We start from the raw sequence: 27,230 nt of genomic DNA, 5'->3' as shown, positions 1-27,230 counted from the left end.
TACAAATTCCATGTATTATTATAAATTATTCAAGAATTAAAAAATATGCTCTGTTAACTAATGAAGGTTGTTTAATGCTGATGTTTAGCATAGGTAGACAAGAAATACAACATTAAAGCATAAAGACACGTTACTACTGAGCTTGTAAGGTTTAATTCATCATATGAACATGAAACTTCAAAATTTACTGTGGTAGACCTAGGTATCTAAATGGGTGTGTGTGAAATGTATCTTTAATTGTATCAAATTTAGCTTAGTAAAACAATAAAACTGGGCGATAACATTGGGATCTATTGGAGCCTTTCCAACTCAACCCACAGCAGTGCTTTCTGCTGGCTGTGGATGACATTGCGTATGGCTAGAAGCAGATCCTCGGTGCAGCTCCAGGTGCTAGGTTCCAAAGTGTGGTAGAGCAGGGGCAGGGTCTCCAGCTGCTGCTTGTCCGCCTGACACACCTCCTCCATCACGCCATCCTCCCCTCGCCCGGTCAGCAACTTCCTGTCAATGGGGCAAAATAGATAGACTTTGTAATTACTGTTTATAAATTGGATTAGAGAACATACAACTACAAAAATAGAATAACTTATGATCTAAAAGTGTCTTGTAAACACACACAAATACAGATAGTCAGTCAGGCACTTACTTTAGCTTCTTGTGTTTTTTGTTCTTGGGTCGGATATTAATGACGATTGGGTAGACCCCCTGCCTCAGAAGGCCCTCCACACTACTCAGGCCCAGCTCCAACAGACAGTGCTTGTCCTGAGAGACAAGACACAGAAACCGATATGGGAAAGGTAACCCACTGGGCACAGACATCAGTTCAACATGTAGTTTTGATTTACATTAGGTGTAGTTGTCAACTAACATGAATTCAATGTGAAATCAACAAAAAATGTCACCATGTCATTCGATTTAGATCAAATCTTTGATGAAAAAAAAAAAAAAATCCCTTATGTTGATGCCTTTTTTCAAATCCAATCAGTTTTCCACGTCGATTAAACATCATTACATGACATTTTCTTGTTGAAATATCGTGGAAGTAACATTTTGGGGCTCCCAAGTGGCACAGCGGTCTAAGGCACTGCATCTCAGTGCTAGAGGCTTCACTACAGACCCTGGTTAGATTACAGGTTGTATAACAACCGGCCGTGATCGGGAGTCCCATAGGGTGGTGCACAATTGGCCCAGCGTCGTTCGGGTTAGAGGAGGGTTTGGCCGGGGTAGTCCGTCATTGTAAATAAGAATTTATTCTTGACCGACTTGCCTAGTTAAATAAAGGTTAAATAAAAAATACAAATTGACACAACCAGTTTTTGCCCCATGGGAAGTGTTTGTTTGTGTGTGTGTGAGAGAGAGAGCAAATGAATGAAAGAGTCTATACCTGGCTTATTACATCCTGAATAGACTGCAGACTGATTCCAAGAGCCTGCTCTGGGGTGGAAGCATCTAGCAGGAAAACACTCTTGTCATTTCTCTCTGTGGCCTGGATTGGCTCTGAAATACATCACTCCATGAGAAGCGGTAGAGAGACAACATATCTACAAGTAATTACTTTTAAACACAGCCGACCATGCAAGAAGGACAACAATCATGCAACTAGTGCTTCTGAAATTTGAGTGTGTAGTGACAGTATGTAAATAACCATGTGTGTGTCTGCATGCATGTGTGTGTGTGTGTACCTGGTTGGCAGGTGTTGAAGTCCAGTCCAGACTCTGCTGGCTGAAGCAGTCTCTCTATGAGGCCGCGAGAGAGTAGGGAGGGGGAGAAGATGACAGGCCGTTTGGTCTTGACCTGTATTGGCTGGACCATACTGTAAGGAATCAGGTGCTCCTCATGACCTGAGCAAAGACACACACACACATTTAGGTTCATGCATTTTTATCTTACTATAGTCTTCAAAGGACAAACAAAAAGATCAATAAAGTCATATGGGAGGAGCTTACGGTTGCTGAGTGTGTAAAGGACCTGTGGGGTGGAACCAGTCCCACGACAGCTGGGGGACACAGCCTTGACCAATCGCACACGCTCAGAGCCCTTCTTGGATACCTATACAGTCGGAGGAATGGAGGAATCAGTAGTCTGGTTACCCTTGCAGTACCAGAGATTCACACACCATAGCGAGACAAGAGGATAACTACTTGTCTCTGAAATCCTTAGTGCTCCAGGGCTATCGGTACGTAACCTTCACCAAATAAAGCTGCTGGGCTCTGGAGAAGAGAAAATTTGGGGACCACATACATTTATACACTACGTGTTCCCATGCTGTTTTGTGAGTGCAGTCTAACAAAGCTAAAACATTTTGCACTAACTCTCTGTTATAGGATTAATGGAAACGTGTAATTTCTTCTCGATGCGCTTATTAAGATGTCTTACATTAGTTATAAACTGTTCATTATTGAAACTTCTGTCACAAAGTGTAATTATTACCAGTAGCATGGCACCTCTCCCTTACCGGTTTAATTGGGCATGACCCCCGCCTTGCAAGGGCTTGCCTGTGCGGGGGTTCACCAGGGTGCAGCGCCACTGGTACTTCCCATTGTAACGGGTGTCAGTGACGTTGTATTATGTCATCACAGCGCACCCCCAGACAGGGCAGGTCGCTATGAGGGTCCAGGTCCAGGTTGACGCGCACGTAGAAGGAGTCCAGCACCGTAGAAGGTAGGAGAAGGAGCTGGGCACATAACTTGGAGTAGGCCTGAGAAGAGGAAAAGGGGTAGGCAGTTAGTTACACATACTCTATTCTTTTATCTTTTTTGTTCTATAAACAGCGCTGACGCCTGGATAAAGGCCAAGACCATACCTATAAAGGTGTACTGTTACTGGATAAAGCACAGTCAGTCCAAGGAAAAATCAACTGTAAGAAGCCTGTCTCAGAACTTCATACCCTCTGTGTTTGGTCTGGTGTTTGAGAGAAGAGGGCTCTGTCCACCACTGCAGAGAGAAGTGGGCCACCTCTCCAGTGCACTGGCCCATCAGCACACTGCCCCCACCAAACAGAACCTTCTCCAGCTGGGCAGGGAGGAGAGAGACWGTTATACTMAGGCCTGTGTGGCTGTTTTTCTACTATCTGTTTGCCTGTCCATCTGTCTGTATGCCTYTGTTTCTCAYCTCCAGTAACTCACTGCCCTCCTTCAGACCACACTGCTCAGCAGGAGAACCAGCTCTGAYGCTGCTAACAAAGATGCCTGTGCGGTTGCCCCCAATGATGGTGATGTCATCTGCCAGGCTGCCTCTTCCTCTTTTGGGCGTAGTGGGGGGACTAGGTACGGGGGACAGGGGCTCGAAGCTGAAAGAGGAAGTGGAAAGAGAGATGGTAATTACACTTATCAGTATACAGTTAAGATTATATCTCACACCATAAAGGGTTAGCAAGTATACCTACACTACGTTGGATTAGCAGTCCTGATGTAGGCAGCACAGAGATGGAGACATACCAGAGACTGCTGTAGTTGGGTTTGTGAGGTGGGACAGGGGGCAGGTTGACGAGGTCAGGGGGGAAGAGGTGAGAATGCAGGGAGCTATAGGAGTTTGACAGGGAGACCTCACTCTGGACTCCTGAAACACAACATAATGAGACATCACTACACACATCTATACTTAGCCGGGGTTACAGGTATTACAAGTAGCTACAGACTTAGACAGACAGGAGGGATGTACTGAACTAAACCAAACCTGTGAGGTTCTCATTCTCATCACTGCCCCAGGAGTCCAGGTCAAACCTGTAAAGGGATAAGATCACAAAAGAGGACTTTTCATCATCATTTATTTAGTTTTAAATGCATTTACAGCATAACATGGGATTTAAGAGAGTGATATCTCCATATCGGAGAATAATGTAAAAGTTGATCTGCTATGGTATGACCATAGATATCCTATTAAATTAATAATTATTATATTTCCTAATTCTATGGGTATGACATACTCTATGTTGACCCTGCGGTTGATGGAGTTCATACAGGGAGGGAAGGGGAAGATGGAGAGCCTGTTAACATCCCTCTCACTGTCCACTGTCTGTAAAACACACAGGACACAAACAAAAAGGGAAATAGAGAATGACTAAAGCATCGATGCAGGCCCACAATTTAAACCTATTCATTGTCTCCTTGACAACTTGAAAAAGTTGATGAATTATTCAACAATCCACATATACTGTGTGTATTCACAGCTACACTATTCAGTGAGAAAAATACATTTGTTAATATAATACAGATGAATGCTAGATGAGACATGATGCTTTGATATGTTGGCATGTCACAAAGTGTTGTGGAGTAATTCAACAACTCACTGGTGTCAAGAGATTCTCCTCTGAGTTTGAGCGGGAACCTGCAGACAAAATAATGTATTTAGAAGTCTATGCCTATCCTCTCTCATCAAAGTTGTCAAAAAAAACAACATTTGTTCTGGCCATGCCTATTTCTATCATGTCTTATTCAAACAGTAGTTCAAATACAAGGTTTATCCTTCATCAGCTACAGTGATGTAAAAATGTAGAATAAATAAGGCAAACATGAAAAAAAAGAGGGATCAACTCAGGAATGCTCTTTTCTTCAATGCTATCCTTGCAAAACCCCAATCCCCTAATCCAGTGGTTCCCAGCCTTTTCCCGTTACTGTACCACCAAGTATATTTTGCTCTGCCCAGAGTACCCTTAAAGTACCCCTCGTGTGCATTTACCAGTAAGCCTATGGTCTTATGAGTCTTCTCAAGTACCCCCTTTGGATAGGCCAAGTACCCCTGGTTGGGAACCACTGCATTCATCTCAACTCTACCCCCAGTATATAGCCTCGCTATTGTTATTTTACTGCTGCTCTTTAATTATTTGTTACTTTTATTTCATATTTTTGTTGGTATTTTTCTTAAAACTGCATTGTTAGTTAAGGGCTTGTAAGTAAGAATTTTACTGCAAGTCTGTTGTATTCGGTGCATGTGACAAATAACATTTGATTTGATTTGAATTGAAATATAGGCTTACCTTCGGAGTGGTCATGGGTTTGGTCTGTAGAGGGAGACTGTGACACAGAAATGAAAACAGAGACATCATCAACATCTGTTGACTGAAAGGTATTCTACAGGTACCAACATGCTGACAGTTACACAAATTCCTCTCTGGCAACATCAATTCAATTCAATTCAAGGGGCTTTATTGGCATGGGAAACATATGTTAACATTGCCAAAGCAAGTGAAGTAGGTAAAAAACAAAAGTGAAATAAACAATACATAAAACATCATATCTCTAACTCTATGCAAAACAACAATGTGACCTAATTAGCACACATGAGTTGCTTCACCCTGATCTAAAAAATAATATTCTCTGTAAGTAGACCATGAATAATCATGCCAAGTAAAATGATCATTATTATTATGGGGATCAGCTCAATGGTACCTACTTAAGTCTGTGAATGAATCAAATGAAAAGACGGGTTGGACAGCAACACTGCCACACTTCTCAAGGACTATTTATTACATGATTATGAAGAGATAAATGTTGTGGCTACTGTTGATGGTAATACTATAATGTTGCTAATATTCTAGCTGCTGCCAATGAAGATGATAAGATGGCGATGAACTCTGACCTTGCAGAGCAGCTGGTGAGTGCCGTTGGGCAGAGGGCTGAGGTCTAGGGAGCAGCAGGGCCCGTAGCACTGGTCCTCGCTGCACAGAGACAGGTGAGACTAGAGAGACAATCACATTAGAAGAGTACAGGAGAAGGCTAACAGGTCCACACTGTAATTTGATTATCATATTTCTGTGAGTGTGTGAAACTGTCTGTCTGACAGAATAGGGAAAACACACTTGTGTTGTGCAAGTATAATCAAAAGTGTGTACACAGAATGTGTGTACATACAGTAGCTGAGACTCACACAGTGCATACAGGGGGAACTCTGCTCCCTGCTCCTGTCCTTCTCTTTCTCCAGCTCTCTCTGCTGCTGCTCTAGATTGGCCTGAAGCTCTGCGATGCGTTTACGCAGGCGGTTCTTGTCCAATAGGCAGTCAGTATACTCCAACTGCAGGCTGTCTCGACTGCGCAGAGCCTGAAGGATTTACAGTATCAGAGGGAGGAGGAGAGAACGTGCCAGAGAGATGAGTTATGAGGAGACAGACAGACACTGAGTGGGGGAGATACTGAGTAGTGGAAACACCTGCGTGACTAGACAAAAATGATGTATTACGGTGAGTAATGGGGCAACTATACAGAGAAGGGCCTTATATTATCCAGCAAAAAGGCCTCATGTTTCCTCTGTGCATGTGCATTCAGTTTCCAAACAGCCATGAACAATTTAAACCAACAGAAACAAAAACCTTACCATACATTGATTACTTGATTCTAACCCATATCCCTACTCAGACCTACTGACCTGGTCCCTCTCCTTCTCCAGCTCCATAATCTGGTTGAAGTAGGAAATGCTCCTTTTCTGTTCCGTCTCCCAGTCCAGCTGGAGAGTCCTCACCTTCAGCTGCAGCTGCTCACACTGAGACTCCAGCTTCACAACACAACACAACACACCACACCATACCATCAAAGACAGAATAATACAATTGTGTTGATATACAAGAGGCATGTTTTAACACGTTATGAAACCTTAACAAAGACAACTTGAAAAATTGTCATCAGCTCAGTGACTTCTGAGAGTGAATCACGGGACAGAATGGCGTGAATAGGCCCTTTCTCTGCTCTCACCTTGTCCCTGAAATCCTCAGAGCTCTCCAGCTCTCCCTGTAGTCTGGCGATGTTGCCACACAGCTCGTGTCTCTGCTCTGCTGCCTCCCTGCGGTCCTGCTTCAGGATGTCCAACAGAGCCTGAGGTCAAAACGGAACAATACAAGAGTTAGAGCAGCACCGTCGGAGCGGGAAAACATCAACAACTCAGAGGGTGAATCAGATTCACTCTGAGTGGTGGCTCTGACCTGTGTTTCAATGTGACCTGACTTATTAATGTCAATGTGCTGTACTGGCTTCTCCCTCTTCTCGGGAACAGCGGGGGTGCCGTTCGTGCGATGGGTGACACTGCTGTTCCTTCTGACTGGCGCCATAGAGACAGGACTACTGTCAGTCTCTTTCTCTGCCTCCATCAGTCTGGTCTTCAGCTGCTCCATCTGTAGAAAAGGTTGAGTAAGAGTATTACAAGGGAATCCTACCAGGGAAAAGGCTTCCTATAAAGGCATGTCCCAACAGCTCTTTCAAAAAAAATGTATACCCTCCATCCATCCTTTTATCTTTCTCCAGCTGCTTTCTTCTGTCCCAGTCACCATCCCTCTCCTTCAACAACCCATCAGACCCCTTGTCCCCTTCTCCTCTCTATACCTGTTCCAGTAGCTCTCTCTCACGTGCGGAGGCCTTGGCCTGATCCTCCAGGGCACGAGAGTATTTCACAGCCTGTTCCAGGTGYMTGTCCTTCAGCCGGCCCAGCTCCCTGCTGCCTGCCTCCCAGTCCTGACGCAGCCTGTGGGAGACACATTCAGCCAGCTCTCAGTACACTGGACATAGAAACTGTACATCCCTATTAAAGAAATGTATGACAGCCATGGACCATGGCTCATCATGAATGTAGTTTMTGTATATCATTCYCGATKTTTCAARTTCCRGTCTRAATACTGTCATTCACYTTGGGTGYAKTGCACATTGTTGGGCCYTGTGGATAACAACCAGATGTTTGTGTGGTTTTACCTGTGAAGTTCAATGAATCAAACTTTAATGCTTCTCATACTGTCATTTGTCTCACAGTGCTTTAAGCCCTGTATGTGTGGTTCCGTGTGGTGTACCTCTCCATCTRCAGCCGGTCATGTCGTAGGTCCAGTGTCTTGCGTTCAGCCCGGCTGCGCTCCTCCTCGGCCACACGGCAACGCTGGGACAGGCGGCGCTCACACACGCGGCTCCCCCGCAGCTGCTCCCTCAGCTTACGCACCTCAAGCAGCAGGAACTGAGTCAGGCCCTCTGGACCCTCCTCATCTGGGGGGGACACAGCAGTGGAGGTAAATGAGGGACGGGGGAACACTGGTCATACAGGAGTGGAAGGGGGATATTTGGGGACAAATCCTTACCCAAGATGATGGAGCAGCGCTGGGTGGGCTGTTGTCCAGTGAGCTGAGTGTATTGCWCKGGGTGGTAGAACTCCAAAGACTCCATGAAGGCCTGCAGGCCACGCTGGCCCCGCCCATGCAGGATGTCAATCAAACGTCCTGATTAACAGTTATGACATCATTAAAGTTTATAAGATGAAGACGACAATACATCCTGAAGATGGAGACACTGTAAGTACTGTACTGACACAAGTCTGAAAGCTACTCACATTCCAGGTAATCCCTTTGTCATCTTTTCCTCTCTAACCTCATCTCTCTGTTTCTTCCTCTCTTCCCGTCTTTTTCACTCCCCATCTGTCTACCTCCTCCTTTATCTCTCCCTCTCCTTTACCTAGCTAGTGGCCACTCCTTCATTCCTTTCATCTCAATCTCCTGTCTCGTTACTCATACCCGTCTCCCCTCTCTCTGTCTCTCACTCCCCTCTTGCTATCCTTCCTAACCACCTTTTTCTCACACGGCACAAACCCCTACTTACCTCATTCTCTCCGACCTACCCCCTCTCTCCCTGCCTCCTCTCACTTACCTTTTACACTCTTCTCATTCCCTTCCATAATTTTTCTCTCATTCTCCCTCTCTTTTTCGCTCCCACCAATTCCCTCTACCTCCCTCTCTCTCACCAGCCTTGCTGATACGTAGTGGGTACTGGGTGGAGTTGAGGACCTCATCCTCATCCTGCTCGTCGATGACCTTGCACTGCCTCAGGTAGGGGGTGAGCTTGGCTGGGTTCAGGATGCGGGTCAGCTTGTGCCTCACCCCCTCCACCCGGTCCCACAGCTCCTCACAGCACTCCTCAGAGAACGGGGACACCGGCCGCCCCTCTTCCTGTCCCGTTTCATAATCCTTCACCAATACTGTGATGCCTGGTACAGAGGAAGCAAGTTAATACAGGACTGGTTTGAAAGAGGAGCCAAAGTTATTCTGTGTTATAAAGAGAACAGACTCAAACTATGTTGATAATACAGTTTATGGCCATTGTCTGCTGCATTGTGAGAAGGAGCAGAAGGATTTACTTTTCTGGCTGTGCTCCAATGAAAGCTGGAGGGGATTATTTTGCATTTAATATACATTACAGAATATTCGGAAAGTATTCAGACCCCTTGACTTTTTCCACATTTTGTTACGTTACAGCCTTATTCTAAAATGTATTAAGTAATTGAAAACAGGTTTGGTAAATGTTTGCTTAAAAACAGAATACCTTATTTACCTTATGTAAGTATTCAGACCCTTTGCTATGATACTCGAAATTGAGCTCAGGTGCATCCTGAGATGTTTCTACAACTTGATTGGAGTCCACCTGTGGTATATTCAATTGATTGGACATGATTTGGAAAGAAACACCTGTCTATATAAGGTCCCACAGTTGACAGTGCATGTCAGAGAAAAAAACCAAGCCATGACGTCGAAGGAATTGTCCGTAGAGTTCCGAGATAGGATTGTGTCGAGGCACAGATCTGGGAAAGGGTACCAAAAAAGTTCTGTAGCATTGAAGGTCCCCAAGAACACAGTGGCCTCCATCATTCTTAAATGGAAAAAGTTTGGAGCCACCAAGACTCTTCCTAGAGCTGGCCGCACGGCCAAATTGAGCAATCGGGGGAGAAGGGCCTTGGTCAGGTGGGTGACCAGGAACTCGATGGTCACTCTGACAGAGCTCCAGAGGTCCTCTGTGGAGATGGGAGAACCTTCCAGAAGGACAATCATCTCTGCAGCACTCCACCAATCAGGCATTTATGGTAGAGTGGCCAGATGGAAGCCACTCCTCAGTAAAAGGCATATGACAGCCCGCTTGGAGTATGCCAAACGGCACCTAAAGGACTCTGACCATGAGAAACTAGGTTCTCTGGTTTAATGAAACCAAGATTGAACTCTTTGGCATGAATGCCAAGTGTCAAGTCAGGAGGAAACATGGCACCATCCCTATGGTGAAGCACGGTGGTGGCAGCATCATGCTGTGGGGATGTTTTTCAGCAGCAGGGAATGGAAGACTAGTCAGGATCGAGAGAAAGATGAACGGAGCAAAGTACAGAGAGATCCTTGATGAAAACCTGCTCCAGAGCACTAAGAACCTCAGATTGGGTTGTTGGTTAATTTTCCAGCAGGACAACGACCCCAATCACACAGCCAAGACAACGCAGGAGTGGCTTCGGAAAAGTCTCTGAATGTCCTTGAGTGGCCCACCCAGAGCCCAGACTTGAACCTGATCAAACATCTCTGGAAAGACCTGAAAATAGCTGTGCAGTGACGCTCCCCATCCACCCTGACAGAGCTTGAGAGGATCTCCAGAAAAGACTGGGAGAAACTCCCCAAATGCAGGTGTGCCAAGCTTGTAGCATCATACCCAAGAAGACTCCAGGCTGTAATCACTGCCAAATGTGCTTCAACAAAGTACTGAGTAAAGGGTCTGAATACTTATGGAAGTGTGATAGTTCAGTTTTTTTTATATACATTTGCAAAAAATTCTAAGAACCTGTTTTTGCTTTGTCATTATGGGGTATTGTGTAGATTGATGAGGGGGAAAAAATATTTAATCAATTTTAGAATAAGGCTATAATGTAACCAAATGTTGAAAAAGTCAAGGAGTCTAAATACTTTCCGAATGCACTGTATACCAGGCTGTAGGATTAACTTCCAGTACTATGAACACATTTGATGGTGCATTATCTGCACCAATGATTTACTCAAGTTTCTCCTGGTGTTGCACAAGGTTGGTTGGTGGGTCGTAAACAATGATAGGGAGGACATTCAATCTGTCTAGGAGCTCAAGAATGCAAACACTGGTGTGATTCATATCGCACACTTAAAAACCTACTGCGATAGCAGACAAAGATCTCCTCAACTACTGAGGAGCAGTTGTGCCAACTCCCTGGACTAAGAAAAACACGTTCAATTGAGACTCTCAACACGTTTAGTAGTACAGATCAGGGACCCATGATCGAATTCCGTTACCGTAATTCCGTTACCGGGTGTAAATCCCCTTCACTTACTGTAGTTCAATAACCAAAATATTTTTTTTTTCCAATTTAAGATGCCGTGTCATAGCTGACACCCCCCTTTTCTGCAGAACTCTGAAGCCACATAATATATGTTTTAAAGTTACCTATTTACCGACAATGAGGGGTAAGTAAGTGCTCCATAACCACGCCCCCCTCGCGAATAGACAGACAGGTCGAGACACATCTGTGTCCTGTGGAATTTTTCCTGTCATCTCTCTTTTGCCCATGCAGACTACTCATGTAGTCAATAGAAAACAGATATCATGAGATGCTTTTTGTCAAGAACAACTTTTTCCAAGAGCAGTGTCAACATCTCAAAATAAAAATAAACACCCCTCAGACTACTTGGCAATATGAATATTTACTACACTATTTAAACGGAGCCTACAATACCAAAAATAACTGTGACTGACAAGACAATAAGGAGGGCGAAGTGTCATTCAGTGCCGCAACCTTTCACCCCGATTGAGTCATCTAACTTTATCTGAAAAAGTCAGGTAAGAAATTCTGTAATGTCAGCTGTAAAATACATTTTAAAAATAAAGAAGAAATCTGAATTTCCCACTTACCACTCATTGTCAAGGATTGATCGTGTTGTAAGCAAACTCCTCAGACAGATATTCCACTTTTCATTTTGATCAATCATAAAAGGATGAATGAGTACATAGAAACGTAAACTACTACTCCAGTATGGCTATGCTATTGCGTTGAGAAGCTGGTTGTGTTGTACCTGGGACGCAGTATCACAGTCCTCCCCAATTTTGCAGTCCCGCCTCCTCACAATTGCCTGCACATACCATATTCCACCAATCAGCAATTGTTCACAACTGTCCTGATCATTCCAGATGACCAAACCAGGAGTTTCCAACAACCGGATGTATCCGGGTTTCAGAGATACAGCTAATTCAACATAGGCTTCCTTTTCTGATGTAAACCGGATGTGGTACTCCTCTCAGGCATTTTCTTTTAAGCCTGCTACTTTAGGTTAAAGCCAGGTCAACCCAAATATTGTATCTCCGGTTAACCCAAGGGCGAAATTTTATGTTTGAAAATTGAGAAAGCGGAGGAATTGGACCGTTTTCATGCCCAAAGTTGACCGTTAAAGCTAATTTCCTGCAATAAAGTGTTCTTGGTCTTTGGAAATCGATATTCCTGTGCACACAGTGTATGGTTAACTTTAAACAAATGTTGTTAAAAAGGAAAGCCTACCATAGTTCAAATGTAACCAGCCATCATTAGGCTAGAGGACAACTTCCATTTCAACAGGCCATACAGATCTAAGATCATGAAGATCAGTCATTTTCACTGTTGAACTTTTAGAGTTTACTCCCTTAAACGCAATTAGGTGTTAAAGCTGCTTTTGAAGAGGGGCTTGAAAAGGGCTTTTCCACAAGGTGGAGCAATCCACCCACTGCTTTACAAAGTTGCTCAGTTTAATTTATCTTTCTTTCGTCAATATCTTTGGAAGTTCCATTGCTCACACCAATAACACCAGTTGTTTTTATTACATATTTGATTAATTCTGTTGAATATATATAGGACAGATTTGTCCTATGTTATATTTTGTTAGATAGCTATACCCTGGGGCTTTTGCCCAGCATGTGACTCACCCTGGCCTGGTCCACTGACTCATTCATGGTCTCTCTTTTACTACAAAATCTTGAATCAGTTTTCCTAAAACTGCTGTAGCAGTCTACAATAGAGGGAACACGCCTTACATACACAATGACACATAATTTCATTTCAATATTATGTAATTGCTTTTGAAAGGCTGCTGCTACCTTAGCAATGAGATTTAGATAAGCCCACTTATTGCGTACAGTTAAGACTGATATTGGGTTTAATGTGAGACAGGAAATATGGGGTGCCTGACATACGAATGTGTCTTTCTCTTGACACACTGAAAGAACATGTCAAGCTACCCTCGGCCCCTGGGCCTCCCCTGAATAAACAAGCAGACCAGTGTCTCAGAGCTGCTGGACTGAAGAAGGGCCTACAGCACAGAAGCCAAAGCAGTGGGGCCTACAAACAAAAAAACATAAATTACTTTGTTTTTAGATATTCATAGGCGCCTTAATGTTCAGAAATAGATGTTTGAAACCACTTTAGCATGTCCTCTCCCCCTCCCCATCTCTTTTTCGTTCTCATATTTTCTCAAAGCCCTCCCCTGCTTCTCACATTCATAAGCACTGCCGCCACAGGCCAGGCCCAGAGGGGACATCATTCTTGTCATTTCTGAGGTGACAGAAACAGAGAGGGCATTGAGAGAGCCCCAGAGCCCAGTGCTGCAGTGGTGGAATGCGTTGTCCCAGTCCAGCACAACCACACTGGCCTTCACCCAGTAGACCCACAGCCCCATCTCTGACTCGGGCCTCACTGTTGGCTCTGCTGCAGCAGAATCAACCCTTTGTCCCCACAAAGAATGTGTCTTTCCTCACTTTTGGGGGGGAAACAGAGAACAAAAGAGTAAATTCTAATCTTGCTCTGCAATTTATTCTCCTCTAATTGTCCCCATATGATGTGGAAGAGATTATGCATGTTCCTGTTTTAGATTCTGATCAACACAAAAGATGCAACAACACAAAGGAGGATCCAGAGTGTCAGAGTGTTAGGAATTTTTTATTTAAACAAAAAGAAGTCAGAGGAAAAATAAAGAAGAGAGAAAAATAGGATGCATCTATACAGAGAGAAAATTCCTCAGCCCATCAGAGGAGGCTCTCTTTGGGCATTATGCACTGTTTTCGAAAGTTGGAGGGGCTCTCTTTCAATGGATTCACCCCGAGTGATTTGTGATTCAAATAAGTCAGCTGGGTAGTGACATCTTTCAAAAGCCATTAACTCTCAGATAGAGGCTGATGATGAGGGCAGGGCCCACTGTGATGGTCAGGTGTCTCAGCAGCCGCTCACTCCAGTCCAGATAACACAGCAGCTTCTAGCCTTCTGGCTGTCACCAAGCTCAGTCAGTCAGAAAAATAATGACTTCCTGGAGACACAGTGGCTGCTCCTCAAAAAACGCCAATGCACTTCACTAAGGCATGCGTGCCTAACAGTGGAAGCACTGAGAGTAAACAGGAAAGGAGCAGGAGTTTCTCAAAATCCCGTGCTGCCCCCCCTGTATTTCTAGACGTCTATAAAAGTTGGAGTGAGAGAACACAGCACTGTGAAATAGCTTAGCACTCTCACTTAACCCACATTATTTCCTAAGTCCTATAATTAGTAACAATTATAGTCTGTATAGTTTTTTTTATGATTGGGCAGGTCTCACAAGCTCAGAGGAAACAGGATGTTTGCTGAGGGGTGAGTGACTGTCACTTGGCAGCTTCTTTGTTTTGCTTTGTCAACGGCTGCCTAGCCAGCAATTACAAAACACAGATATACTTCACACAAATAAGTTCAGTCCACTTTTTTGGCAACAAGTTCAAACCCTGTGGTGAATAAAATAAAATAAATACAGGGTTACACACTTAGAAAATAGGTTTCCTCAAGGATTATTTGGTAAGGGTTTGTGCCCTTTAATGGTTATTTGCAGTTCAGAAAAGGGTTTGTTCATCTTTTTGTGATAAATAAAATGTAGGGGTGTCAGTTAATTTGAATATTTTGTGGTGTGGTTTTACCATGAGTGAGAGAATCATTCAAGTTGATCTAACCTGTTGTGTTATGTTTTTACATGTTAATTATGACTATGGCCAGTGACGGTGTATTGTGAAAGACTCACTCAAGTATGGCCTTGTGTCAACTGAGAACTGTTGACTAAATCAGCTCTCAATTCTCCCCCCAGGGACCACTAGGTGTTCCAGAGTTGGCATGCCTGATCCAACTTGTCAAATAACACAATAATAACACCTATGGAATTTTAGCAATATAACATGCCTAACCAGATTTTTTTTTACTTGCATGGTTATCCAAAAGGTTCTTTGTAGAACCTCTGAGATTGAGAAAGGTTCTTTATATAACTATTCACCATAAAGGTTCTATAAAGAACCATTAAAAAGGGTTCTATCTAGCACCAAAAAGGGTTATAACCATAGCGAAACTCTTTTTGGTGCTATATATGAGTATGGTTCTGTATAGAACCTTAAAAAAAGGTTATATATAGCACCAAAAAGGGATCCGCTATGGTTAAAAGCCAAAGAACCCTTATTTTGCACTATATATATTTTGTTTTGTGTGTGTAGGTCATAGAACTTCCATTAGAACAGTGGCTCCTTTAGAACAGTGTTTGAATGAACTGGTCAATCACCAAAGCACTATTAAGAAGCTGCCAGCTGCCAATTGAAGTATAAAGGCCACGGATCAGAGACTCTGAGCCAGCCAATGTTAAATTGTTTAAAACCAAAAATGGATGAAAGGATACAATTAAATATAAAACATTTCAGTGAAGACCAAAAGTCATCTGAACAATGTTGTATAATGTATATGTCCAACTACTGGCAAAAAAGACAGCTGTGCACTATGTGCAGAAACCCACCTCGAGGTGAAATGTCTTGCTGCTGTGTGTGCGCGTGTGTCTATGTATGTCTGAGTGTGTGTGTGTTACCTAAACAGAGTCTGTTCCTCAATGCTCCAGACATCAGAGGTCATACTCCAACTCCACTGTCTACATGTGTCGTGGATAGCCAGTTTTAGGATTGACGATTATCATCACAAATGTTAATCAGTGTTAATGAGATGAGCTGGTCAATATGGGTATACAGTATGAGACTTAACACTAAAGAGTGAAAGAATAAATCGTGATCTGGGAACATACTGCACTTCAAATTGACAAAGAGAGAAGATCAACTTCAATCACTCTCCTTCCATGGTTCTCACTATAAATACATTTTTCAGTCATAAAAACCATCGAACACTATTAAACTCAGCCCATTGTGTTTTGTAGATCTAGTAACCATTCCAGGATATTCCCTCTCTGTCACGACTTCTGCCGAAGTCGAAGCCTCTCCTTGTTCGGGCGGTGATTGGCGGTCGACGTCACCGGTCTTCTAGCCATCATTGATCCATTTTTCATTTTCCATTGGTTTTGTCTTGTCTTCCTACACACCTGGTTTCAATCCCACTCATTACCTGTTGTGTATTAAACCATCTGTTTCCCCTCATGTCTTTGTCAGAGATTGTTTGATGTTCAGTTTCGTGTTTGTATTGGTGCGCAACGGGTCCTCGTACCGACTTTGTTTTATTGTTATTATAGTTTTGGAGTTATATTTTATTTATTGTTATTAAACAACTCCATTACCTTAAGTTTGATTCTCCTGTGCCTGACTTCCCTGCCACCTATACATACAACTCTGACACTCTCTGCTAACCACAGAACACTATACTTGGATCTGGGCACAGAGCCATGGGTAGCAGAGCAGCCACATCCACAGACCTGCCTGTGTTTTCCATCAGGCCCTGTGGAGCGCAGGACGCAGACTGTAACATAAAGCCCAGTTAAAAATTGAGCATATTAACATTAGCGGTTCAGTTTGTATAGTTATAGAATTTGCGGAGGGGTCATGGGTTGAAATTCGAGACCTTATTTGTCTTAACTCCCTCACTCACACTTAGAGACACACCTACAAGAAAACAACCCTCTACCCAAAATGTACACACCTTGCACATGCACATAAATGCACCACCCAACATCACCTTCTTCAATATTAGCCTCATGCCAGCCATATCTTTATCACTTTCTTTCCAGAAACATGTGGTTGTAATTAACCTTTAAATTATAGGATGTATGTAGCATGCATGGCTATCTAAAAGTAAGCACTGCCACACATATGAATTGCATTTATAGACAGCTTTGTTGACCACTCAGACTTCATGAAACATTTAGATTTTAGAATGTGCCTTTTCTAACCACATGTTTAGTGTTGTGTTAAATGGGTTTAGGCACATTTAAGAAAAAGCACACAAACAGAAATGGTAAGCTGTGGCAAGGCCAAATACAATAAATACTGACATTTTTCTCTTTCCTATTAGAGGGACTCCCAGTAACGTTGAAAATGGAGCAGCAATACTTGGCTGACCAGTTACAGTCGCATCTGAAATTATTGGGACATTTGATAAAGATTAGCAAAAAAATACTATATAATAAATAATACAAATACTGAGCTATATTGTATGCTCCAAAAAAATGGGGAAATAATTTTATTTGGTAACATATTTGTTTAAAGGCCCAGTACAGTCAAAAACACGATTTCCTCAGGTTTTATATATTTCCACACTGAGGTTGGCATAAGACAGGGAAATTGTGAAAATTATGATAATGCCCTTTTAGGGAAAGAGCTGTTTGAAAAGAATGGAGTTTTGGTGACATCATCATTAATAGACCATTAAGAAAGAGAGTTCCAAACCTCTCTGCCAATAACAGCTAGTTTTCAGTTTTCCCGTACCCACTCAGACCACTCCTAGGCAATCCTAGCAAAATTCTTGCTTGAGAAATTGCTCTTTGCAAGAAGATATATTTGTTTATTTTTTACAATTTTAATTGAAAACAATCACAGTAAGGTACTTAATTGTTACCCAGAAATGATTTGATATTGAGATAAAAACAGCTGCATTGGTCCTTTAACAAGTCATTTAGAAAAACCTCAAAAAGAGAAGTGTCAAAATTATTAGCACCCCTGTTTTCAATACTTTGTGCACCCTCCCCTTGCAAGAACAACGGCACTTAGCCTTTTTCCAAAAAAATTGCATGAGGTTGAAGAACACATTGGGAGGAATCTTAGACCATTCCTCCATAGAGAATCTTTCCAGATCTTTGATATCCAACGGTTTGCACTTATGGACTGTCCTCTTCAATTCAAACCACAGGGTTGGTGTTCAAGACTGAGATGGCCATTGCAAAATGTGGATTTTGTGGTCAATTAATAATTTCTTTGTGGATTTTGATATGTGCTTGGGGTCATTGTCTTGCTGGAAGATCCACCTGTGACCAAGTTTCGCCTCGTGGCAGAGGCAACCAGGTTCTTTGGCTAAAATGTCTGGGTACTTGGTATAGTTTATGATGCCATTGACCTTAAAAAAGTCCCCAGGACCAGTTAAAACAAAACAGCCACATAACATCAAACATCTACAACCATATTTTACAGTAAGTATTCTTTCCTGCATATGCATCCTTCTTTGGCGTGGCCAAAGAGCTTTGTTTTCATCTCATCTGGCCATAGCACCCAGTTCCAATACAAGTACCAATGCTGTTTAGAAAACTCCAGTTGTTCACATTTGTGTGTGTGTGTCAATAAAGGCTTTTTATGGCAACCCTTCCAAAAAGCCTATTGGCATGGAGGTGGCGTCTAATTGTAGATTTGGAGAATTGGTGACCCCAAAATGCGACCAAGTTCTGTAATTCTCCAACTGTGGCTCTTGGACATTTCTTTCCCTCCTGAACCATCTTCCTCACTGTGCATGGGGACAAGATACACCTGGGTCCAATACCAGGCAAGTGCACCACTGTTCCAGTAGTTTTAAACTTAATTGTTGCCCTAATTGTGGTAAGTGGTATACAGTGGCTTCAGAAAGTATTCATACCCCTTGACTTATTCCACATTTTGTTGTGTTACAGTCTGAATTCAAAATTGATTAAATTGATTTTTACACACGATACCCCATAATGACAAAGTTAACATATTTTTTGGCATTTTAGCAAATGTATAAAAATAATGAAATAGAGAAATATCTCATTTGCATAAGTATTCACACCCCTGAGTCAATACATATTTAGTTAGAATCATATTTGGCAGCCATTACAGCTGTTAGTCTTTCTGGCTAAGTCTCTATGACCTTTGCACACCCTGATTGCACAATATTTGCACATTATTCTTTTAAAAATTATTTTCAAGTCTTGCCATAGATTTTCAAGCCAATTTAAGTTAAAACTGTAACTAGGCCACTCAGGAACATTCAATGTCGTCTTGGTAAGCAACTCCAGTGTATATTTCACCTTGTGTTTTAGGTTATTATCCTGCTGAAAGGTGAATTTGTCTCACCCTGTTGGAAAGGAAACTCAACCAGGTTTTCCTTTAGGATTTTGCCTGTGCTTAGCTCTATTCTGTTTTGTTTTATTTAAAAAAAAACTCCCTAGTCCTTGCCGATGACTAGCATACCCATAACATGATGCAGCCAGAGTAGTACTCAGTGATGTGTTGTGTTGGATTTGCCCCAAACATAACGCTTTGCATTCAGGACATGAAGTTAATTTCTTTGCCACATTTTATTGCAAACATGATGCATGTTTTGGAATATTTTTTATTCTGTACAGGCTTCCTTCTTTTCACTCAGTCATTTAGGTTAGTATTGTGGAGTAACTACAATGATGTTGATCCATCCACATTTTTCTCCTATCACAGCCATTCAACTCTGTAACTGTTTTAAAGTCACCATTGGCCTCATGGTAAAAGCCTTGAGCAGTTTAATTCCTCTCCTGCAACTGAGTTAGGAAGGACACCTGTATCTTTGTAGTGACTAAGTGTATTGTTACACCATCCAAAGTGTAATTAATAACTTCACCATGCTCAAAGGGATATTCAATATACATGTTTTTACTCATCTACCAATAAGTGCCCTTCTTTGCAAGGCATTGGAAAACCTCCCTGGTCTTTGTGGTTGAATCTGTGCTTGAAATTCATTGCTTGACTGAGGGATCTTACAGATAATTGTATGTGTGAGGTACAGAGATGAGGTAGTCATTCAAAAATCATGTTAAACACTATTATTGCACACAGAGTGAGTCCATGCAACTTATTACATGACTTGTTAAGCACATTTTTATTCCTGAACTTATTTAGGCTTAACATAACAACAGGGTTGAATACTTATTGACTCAAGACATTTCAGCTTTTAATTTTTTATTAATTTGTAAACATTTCTGAAAACATAATTCCACTTTGACATTATGGGGTGTTGTGTGTAGGCCAGTGACACACAATCTCAATTGAATCAATTTTAAATTCGGGCTGTAACACAACAAAATGTGGAAAAAGTAAAGGGGTGTGAATAATTTCTGAAGGCACAGTGTTTCTTTTGTACCCATTGCCTGATTTATGAAAGTCAACTACCATTTGTTTCTTTTCATTTGTGAGCTCTATGCCTTTCCTAATGGTGATGGATGACAAATGGATTTTACATGCATGTTACCTCATTTTTATACCCCAGTGAAAAAGGATGCCATGAAATGCCACTTTATCGAGTGCCACTATACACTATACAGTTCCTTAAACTGAGATTAATTTAAAAAAGTAGAATGTTAATGCAGAATTTTTTTTGTTTTATCTACATTAACATAGGCAAGAGGAATTGCCCTGCTCTACCTTAAGGCTATGCTCAAACCCTATATCCCAACCCGCCACCTCTGGTCTCTTTGTTCTCCCACCTAAGCAATTGCATTAGTATAAAATGATACATGTACATGTATATATATATATATATATAATCTTTGGAGCATACAATATAGCTCAGTATTTGTATTATTTATTTTATATAGTATTTTTCTGCTCATCTTTATCGAGGGGGGCAATCTCTTTATCAGAGATAATATGCCAATGAGTGTGTGTCTGTTACTGTGTGTGAGCACGGGCATACACACATTTGCGCGTGCGTATTAGAGAAGCCAGACATAGAAATGTCTCAGAGTGGTCTAGACCCTCAGTCACAGGTCAACAGTTAAAGGTCACACAGGGACATTTTTCACGACTCTTGGCGGCAAACATCTCCCTCCTCACATTCCCTTGGCCCAAGAGATTCCCCCTAAATCTGGAATAAAGTCAACAAACAGGCACAGAAGTGTCATCTCTCATGAGGATCATAACAATGGGAAGAGTGTGGTGGGGACGGGATGGGAGGTTGCAGGGTAACAGCAGGACATGCTGTTGTATTAGTGGTGTGTGCATTTTATCTGTTATAATTAGGTGAGTGACACTATTTAGGAATTGTGTTTGTACGTTAATGTTTTAGACAGACCTCTTTTCATACTTCAGTATACTGTGTAGGGGAATGTCTCACACAATGAACCACAGTCCACTAATGCATCCAGCACAACGGTTGAAGGACTGTTTTGATGTGTGCGTGTCTGGACCATGAATGTGTGCATGTTGAGGCGCACAATGGGCTGTTTCATACAATGGACTGTCTCGACCAGACATCCATATATAGAGAAAGGGAGAGGGTATTAACCACTGTGTCTCTATGACTCACCCATGACTCAAACTGGAAGACTCCACTCCACTATTGTCCACTCTTTTCAACTGACCCCGTCCGTTCAATCCCCCCCTTCTTCTTCCACCTTTGACTGGTGAAACCTGGTTCTCTAGTTTCTGTGGTGTGTCAGTAAAACATACACTACTGTTCAAAAGTTTGGGGTCACTTAGAAATGTCCTTGTTATTGAAAGAAAAGCACTAGTTGAGTATCTGGAGCATCAGCATTTGTGGGTTCGATTACAGGCTCAAAGTGGCCAGAAACAAATAACTTTTTTCTGAAAATCGTCAGTTGTGTAATCCAAGTTTATCATTTTAAAAGGCTAATTGATCATTAGAAAACCCTTTTGCAACCCTTCTGCCTTGAAGGCCAGCATCCCGGAGTCGCCTCTTCCCTTTTGACGTTGAGTCTGGTGTTTTGCGGGTACTATTTCATGAAGCTGCCAGTTGAGGACTTGTGAGGCATCAGTTTCTCAAACTAGACACTCTAATGTACTTGTCCTCTTGCTCAGTTGTGCACCGGGGCCTCCCACTCCTCTTTCTATTCTGGTTAGAACCAGTTTGCACTGTTCTGTGAAGGGAGTAGTACACAGCGTTGTACGAGATCTTCAGTTTCTTGGCAATTTCTCGCATGGAATAGCCTTCATTTCTCAGAACAAGAATAGACTGACGAGTTTCAGAAAAAAGTTATTTGTTTCTGGCCACTTTGAGCCTGTAATCGAACCCACAAATGCTGATGCTCCAGATACTCAACTAGTGTAAAGAAGGCCAGTTTTATTGCTTCTTTAATCAGGACAACAGTTTTCAGCTGTGCTAACATAATTGGAAAAGGGTTTCCTAATGATCAATTAGCCTTTTAAAATGATAACTTGGATTAGCTAACACAACGTGCCATTGGAACACAGGAGTGATGGTTGCTGATAATGGGCCTCTGTACGCCTATGTAGATATTCCATTAAAAATCTGCCGTTTCCAGCTACAATAGTCATTTACAACATTAACAATGTCTACACTGTATTCCTGATCAATTTGATGTTATTTTAATGGACAGAAAATTAGCTTTTCTTTCAAAAACAAGGACATTTCTAAGTGACCCCAAACTTTTGAACGGTAGTGTATCTGTTGATTGGTGTGTTAAAGTGACCATCTCATACTATAAGTGCATATGAGAGTATTTACCTTTGATAGAGAATATGTCTTTGAAAGAGTTATAACATTTAGAAACCCCCTGTTTGGTTCTTTGAGGAGCCCTGACTACAAGATATGCCTAAATTATTGCTTAATTTCCCTGGAAAAATTGTCTGAAAGGAAGACGTACTGGGAAGAAGGAAAAGTAGTGTAAGGGGAAGGATTGCAGGATACCTTGAGGGCTCGATACTGATCATCTGTCAAGTCATGTTCAGTGTATCATCTGACCCCGGAGACACACAGGGCTATATATAGCCTGGCTCGTAAAAACACAGAGGTGAATTTCAGAGTCTCACAGCCACTCAATGTGTGTGGTTGAATTTTTCAATGTGTGTCTCTGCATGAGTGTGCATGTCTGAGTATATGTGTATTTGTGCGCACTCAAGTCAGGCTTCCTGTTTTAGCCTGACATAAGCGGTGGCTGGACAGAACAATGATCCATTGTCTCTGGGCCAAGCATGGCATCCTGACCGGTCAGAATTCACGGAAATAGGGGTGCAGTCTAAACAAAAACAAAGGGCGGAGACTTTGACCCACAGTCCCTTAGTATGTACCCCCTAACCCAACCTTTCCATACATTACTATTGCAACCACAGACACACACACACACACACACACATGCACACATACACATCTGTTTTACTATCCTTGTGGGGACCAAACAATTTATTCCCTTTCACAATTATATTTTCCCTAACCCCTAAACCTAACACTAAACCGCACCCTTAACCCTAACCCCTAACACTAAACCTAACCCTAACCCTAAACCTAACCCTAAACCTTAACCTTAACCCTAACCTTAACCCCTAAAATTAAACTTAACCCAAACCCTAACCTCTAACACTAAACCTAACCCTAACCCTAAACCTAACCCTAACCCTAAACCTTAACCTTAACCTTAACCTTAACCTTAACCTTAACCCTAACCTTAACCCCTAAAACTAAACTTAACCCTAAACCTAAGCCTTTACCCTAACCCTAATTCCAATCTTAATTCTAACCTTAACACTAACCCTAACCCCTGAGCCTAAAATAGCCTTGTTCTTTGTGGGGACCGGCAAAATGACCCGACAATTTTCCTTGTTTTACTATCCTTGTGAGGACTTCTGGTCCCCACAAAGTTAGTAAAACCAAACACACACACACATGCGCACACACTGTCTCTATCTGGATGGGAGTCAAACTGAGGAGATCTTCTTCGTTCTACACAAAGAGGACAAATAAATCTGAAGGGGAAATGTATGTGACACAGTGAATGGGTTAATATATGCTAGTACTAGGAACCTTCAGTATACCAGAGACCAATTGAGTCTGTCAGAGCTATGATCCCCCTCTTCCTATTTTACCACAGACGTACAATGCCATCCCATCCACAGTGTGGTTATGGCAGAGCGGTAGCTGCATAATTCTCAGACCCTGCAGGGAAACCCTTGACTCTGGGTCCGAAGAGACGTTGCCCCAATGGCACCACCATGGTCTCCCTGAATCCCCCTCGTACATCCCTCCCCTCCCCTCCCTGGCTGTCCCCTACGTTCCCGGAGAACATCTGGGTTTCATAAGGGATTCTGACTCCAGCCCTGCTCTCCACAGCTCTCCTAATGCACTTTAATAGCACGCCTGGCAAGGCAGCTCTGGAAGAGTGGCAGAGGAAAATACAGAAATTAACCATTTGTCTTTGAAAAATATGTTGATGTATTTTTCCATATCCCACCAGCTTTGTACTGTATGTTTGATTGACTGTTCTAGATATAGGTTAGTGGCTAGTTTTAGTAAGGGCTGAAGAGGCTTTGAACAGACCAGTAGGGGACTGGAAAGCAAGCATAGACCCACATTATGCCCCCTGCCCTTGACCATGCTGTTCTTGGCCCATGCTGTACTACAGTATATTCTTGGTATTGTTTTGTTTGGCTGGCTAAAGAGATGGTCGATGCAACATAATTCAAAACTGTTTTCATTCTGGTGATCACACACAAATAATTCATCTTAACTGAGGGATGAGGTCTGCGGAGTGGTGACTTATGCATACTGGTCTGCCACTTCGATTTATGCTCTGGGTGCAGTGGATAGATGATTGTATGAACATAGTGCAGCATCAGCACAACTACTCTACAATATGACTTTATTAAAGATAACCCACTAGACATAGACATCAGTTCAAAGTTAAGTTTTGTGTCACGTTCTGACCTTAGTTCCTTTTTTATGTCTTTATTTTAGTTTGGTCAGGGCGTGAGTTGGGGTGGGCATTCTATGTTGTTTTTCTATGTTTTGTTCTAGTCGTTATATTTCTATGTGTTTGGCCTAGTATGGTTCTCAATCAGAGGCAGGTGTCTATCGTTGTCTCTGATTGAGAATCATACTTAGGTAGCCTGTTTTCCCACTATGGGTTGTGGGTAGTTATTTTCTGTTCTGTGTTTTGCTTCACCGTACAGGACTGTTCGTTTGTTGTTTTTGTTTAGTATTCATTCTTTATTAAATTATTATGAATACGTACCACGCTGCACTTTGGTCCTCTTCTCCTTCCACCAACGACAACCGTTACATTTTGATTAGCATTTAATTGAATTGTCATCTAATGTGAATTCAACGTGATATCAACAAAAATGTTAAATATGTCATTGGATTTAGGATAGAAGTTTAAGGAAAAAAGACAAACGTTCCCAAAATGTCTTTGCGTTTTTTACTTTTTGCAAATTCAATCAATTTTATCTGTTTTCCATGTTGATTCAACGTCACTGCATAGAATTTTGTTGAAATTATGTGGAAACAATGTTGATTCAACCAGTTTGTGCCTAGTGGGAAAACACTTTTTAATGTCCACAAGTATTTTGATGTACTTGCAACAGTGAGCACTCAATTGGAATTATGTGTGGTAGAAAAGAGCAATACAGCATCACACAATAAACAGTAACTTTAGTGTGACAAGCCAAATTAAGTCAGAGTTCCTATTACAATCAACTAATAAAACGTTAATATCTTACAATTTAGTGTATTTCTACTGTAGTAAAACCATGTACAGTAAACTACTGAAAGTGTTTCTTGGCAGCCTGTAAAAACTGTATGAAAGCAATTTCCAAAATCCTTTTTCTGTCTGAGAGACTTCTCATCCTGTTTTACTAGCCCTCCTTCCCCTCTACCTCCCTCACTTTCCTCCTCTCATGCATACCCAAGGCCTCCCCTCCTCCTTGCTCTATCTTCCTTCATCTTTTGCTCTCCACGTCTCTATGTCCGTCTATCCTCTTTTTATGCATGTCTCTTGGCTCTTCTTGTTTCTCTCTCATCTTTTTCTCCCTCTCCCTCCCTTGTTTCCCTCATTTTATTTAGCTCATGTGGCTCCCCTTAAAAGAAATGGAACACTGGTTGACAGAATTCCAAGCTTTATTTTGGATGTGAAATTTCTGCTCAGCTCCAGCTCTCCCTCTCTCTTTCTGTCTGTGTGACTGGCATGGGTCCCGCTCTAACCCCCCTCTAGTTTCAATCTAAAATGGCTAAATCTCAACAAGGAAAACAACAACAGTGTCAGCCTGAGGCCATCAAAGCAAATCACTCTTACAAACAGAGATACTCAACAATGTATACATTCCCATGTGTGACTGCTGTGTACGCAGCGGCGACTGTGGGTGTATATGACTACAATAGGATCCAAAAATAATAAGCAGTTGTGACTGTTCTCAGGCCTCTGTGTGTGTGTGTGTGTGTGTGTGTGTGTGTGTGTGTGTGTGTGTGTGTGAAGTCTGTTGACCTCATCAGCCACCAAATCCATCCTTTAAACGGTCGCCACCGCCTGACCTTCCTGCTGCTCCTCTCCTCCCTCCCCCCTCCTCCTCCCTCTCCTCCTCCTCCCTCCCTCCCTCCCTCCCTCCGTCCCTCCCTATTGGCTTCTGTGGTTCCGGCACATTCCCTTCATGGGAAAAGTGGATTTCTCCCCTGATCACTTATTTTCCTAGGCAACTATAGAACCCTCTTTCCTGCCATTAGTCTCTATTTGATCAGTTCTCCAGCTGCAAGGCCTTCTGAAGTGGGTGTCAGTGAAACCACAGGCACATCACGAACCCCAGCAAGCCTTGTGCAAAGTTGAGTAAAAAATATGAACTGCATGATCTGAGGAATGAAGAAAAACAAATCCACATCGTTGGGATGTTCAGAATCACCCAGGATATTCTTTGTATAGTGGCAAATTCCTGCAAATTATTATAGGACCGGTTTTTATGGATGCCCTGTATCGCTAGATTGAGGGATTGGCAACATACAGCACTATTGTTTTTAAATTTTTGACTGTCAAGAGGAGGTCTGACTGATTCTGGCTTACATTTTTGGGTGGCTGTGAAGTTTTTCTGGTCACCATGGGTCTTCCAGGTCATGATCCTCATGATGATGTTGGTGCCTCCCACTTGACCCACTTCACTCATAACCAGTCAGCAGGCCAGAATCCAAGTCAACCACTTACAGAAGCAACTGAAGTCAGTCACGGGTAGTCAAGTTAATAATCGCATAAACACATACAGTAGTAACACATGGGTAAAAATGGACACATAGATCCGTCAAATTATACAGAATAAAGGGCCTTTGGTCTGCAATGTCTATGCATTTCCTTTTGCATTTTCTATCTAATTCTTTCCTTTCCTGTTTAGGAAGTGCTATTCTCTTGGACTCCTTGTTTTAGGTCATTTATCCACACATCTATTGCTTTTCTTCATACACTCTGTGTGAATGTTGTGGCCCATTAGATCTGCTCAGTAGCCTAGCAGTGGCTGGGTAATAATGGGAGTGTGATCTCCACAGTTCACAATCGCACTCACACACAA

The 27,230-nt window shown here is 42.2% G+C and overlaps 1 protein-coding gene across 1 annotated transcript; it reads right to left on the bottom strand.

The window, feature by feature from the left end:
• Window positions 1-134: 134 nt before the first annotated feature.
• On the bottom strand, window positions 135-11,869 carry LOC111980102 (caspase recruitment domain-containing protein 10). Its single transcript, XM_070449643.1, is given in 26 exon segments — window positions 135-498; window positions 644-759; window positions 1,382-1,494; window positions 1,680-1,838; window positions 1,944-2,046; window position 2,088; window positions 2,139-2,207; window positions 2,453-2,559; window positions 2,561-2,695; window positions 2,878-3,011; window positions 3,111-3,286; window positions 3,435-3,555; window positions 3,673-3,719; window positions 3,923-4,011; window positions 4,286-4,323; window positions 4,973-5,009; window positions 5,575-5,673; window positions 5,863-6,033; window positions 6,358-6,483; window positions 6,681-6,800; window positions 6,908-7,096; window positions 7,305-7,443; window positions 7,763-7,949; window positions 8,042-8,179; window positions 8,698-8,940; window positions 11,640-11,869. Coding segments are annotated over 26 exon segments (3,072 nt in total). The 5' UTR covers window positions 11,647-11,869; the 3' UTR covers window positions 135-290.
• Between the last annotated feature and the right edge of the window lie 15,361 nt (window positions 11,870-27,230).

Source organism: Salvelinus sp. IW2-2015, linkage group LG20 (genome assembly GCF_002910315.2).
Source record: "Salvelinus sp. IW2-2015 linkage group LG20, ASM291031v2, whole genome shotgun sequence".
In the NCBI taxonomy this organism is placed as follows: Eukaryota; Metazoa; Chordata; class Actinopteri; order Salmoniformes; family Salmonidae; genus Salvelinus; species Salvelinus sp. IW2-2015.
Note: the sequence above shows the minus strand (reverse complement) of the source record. Positions and strands in the feature narration are given on the sequence as shown.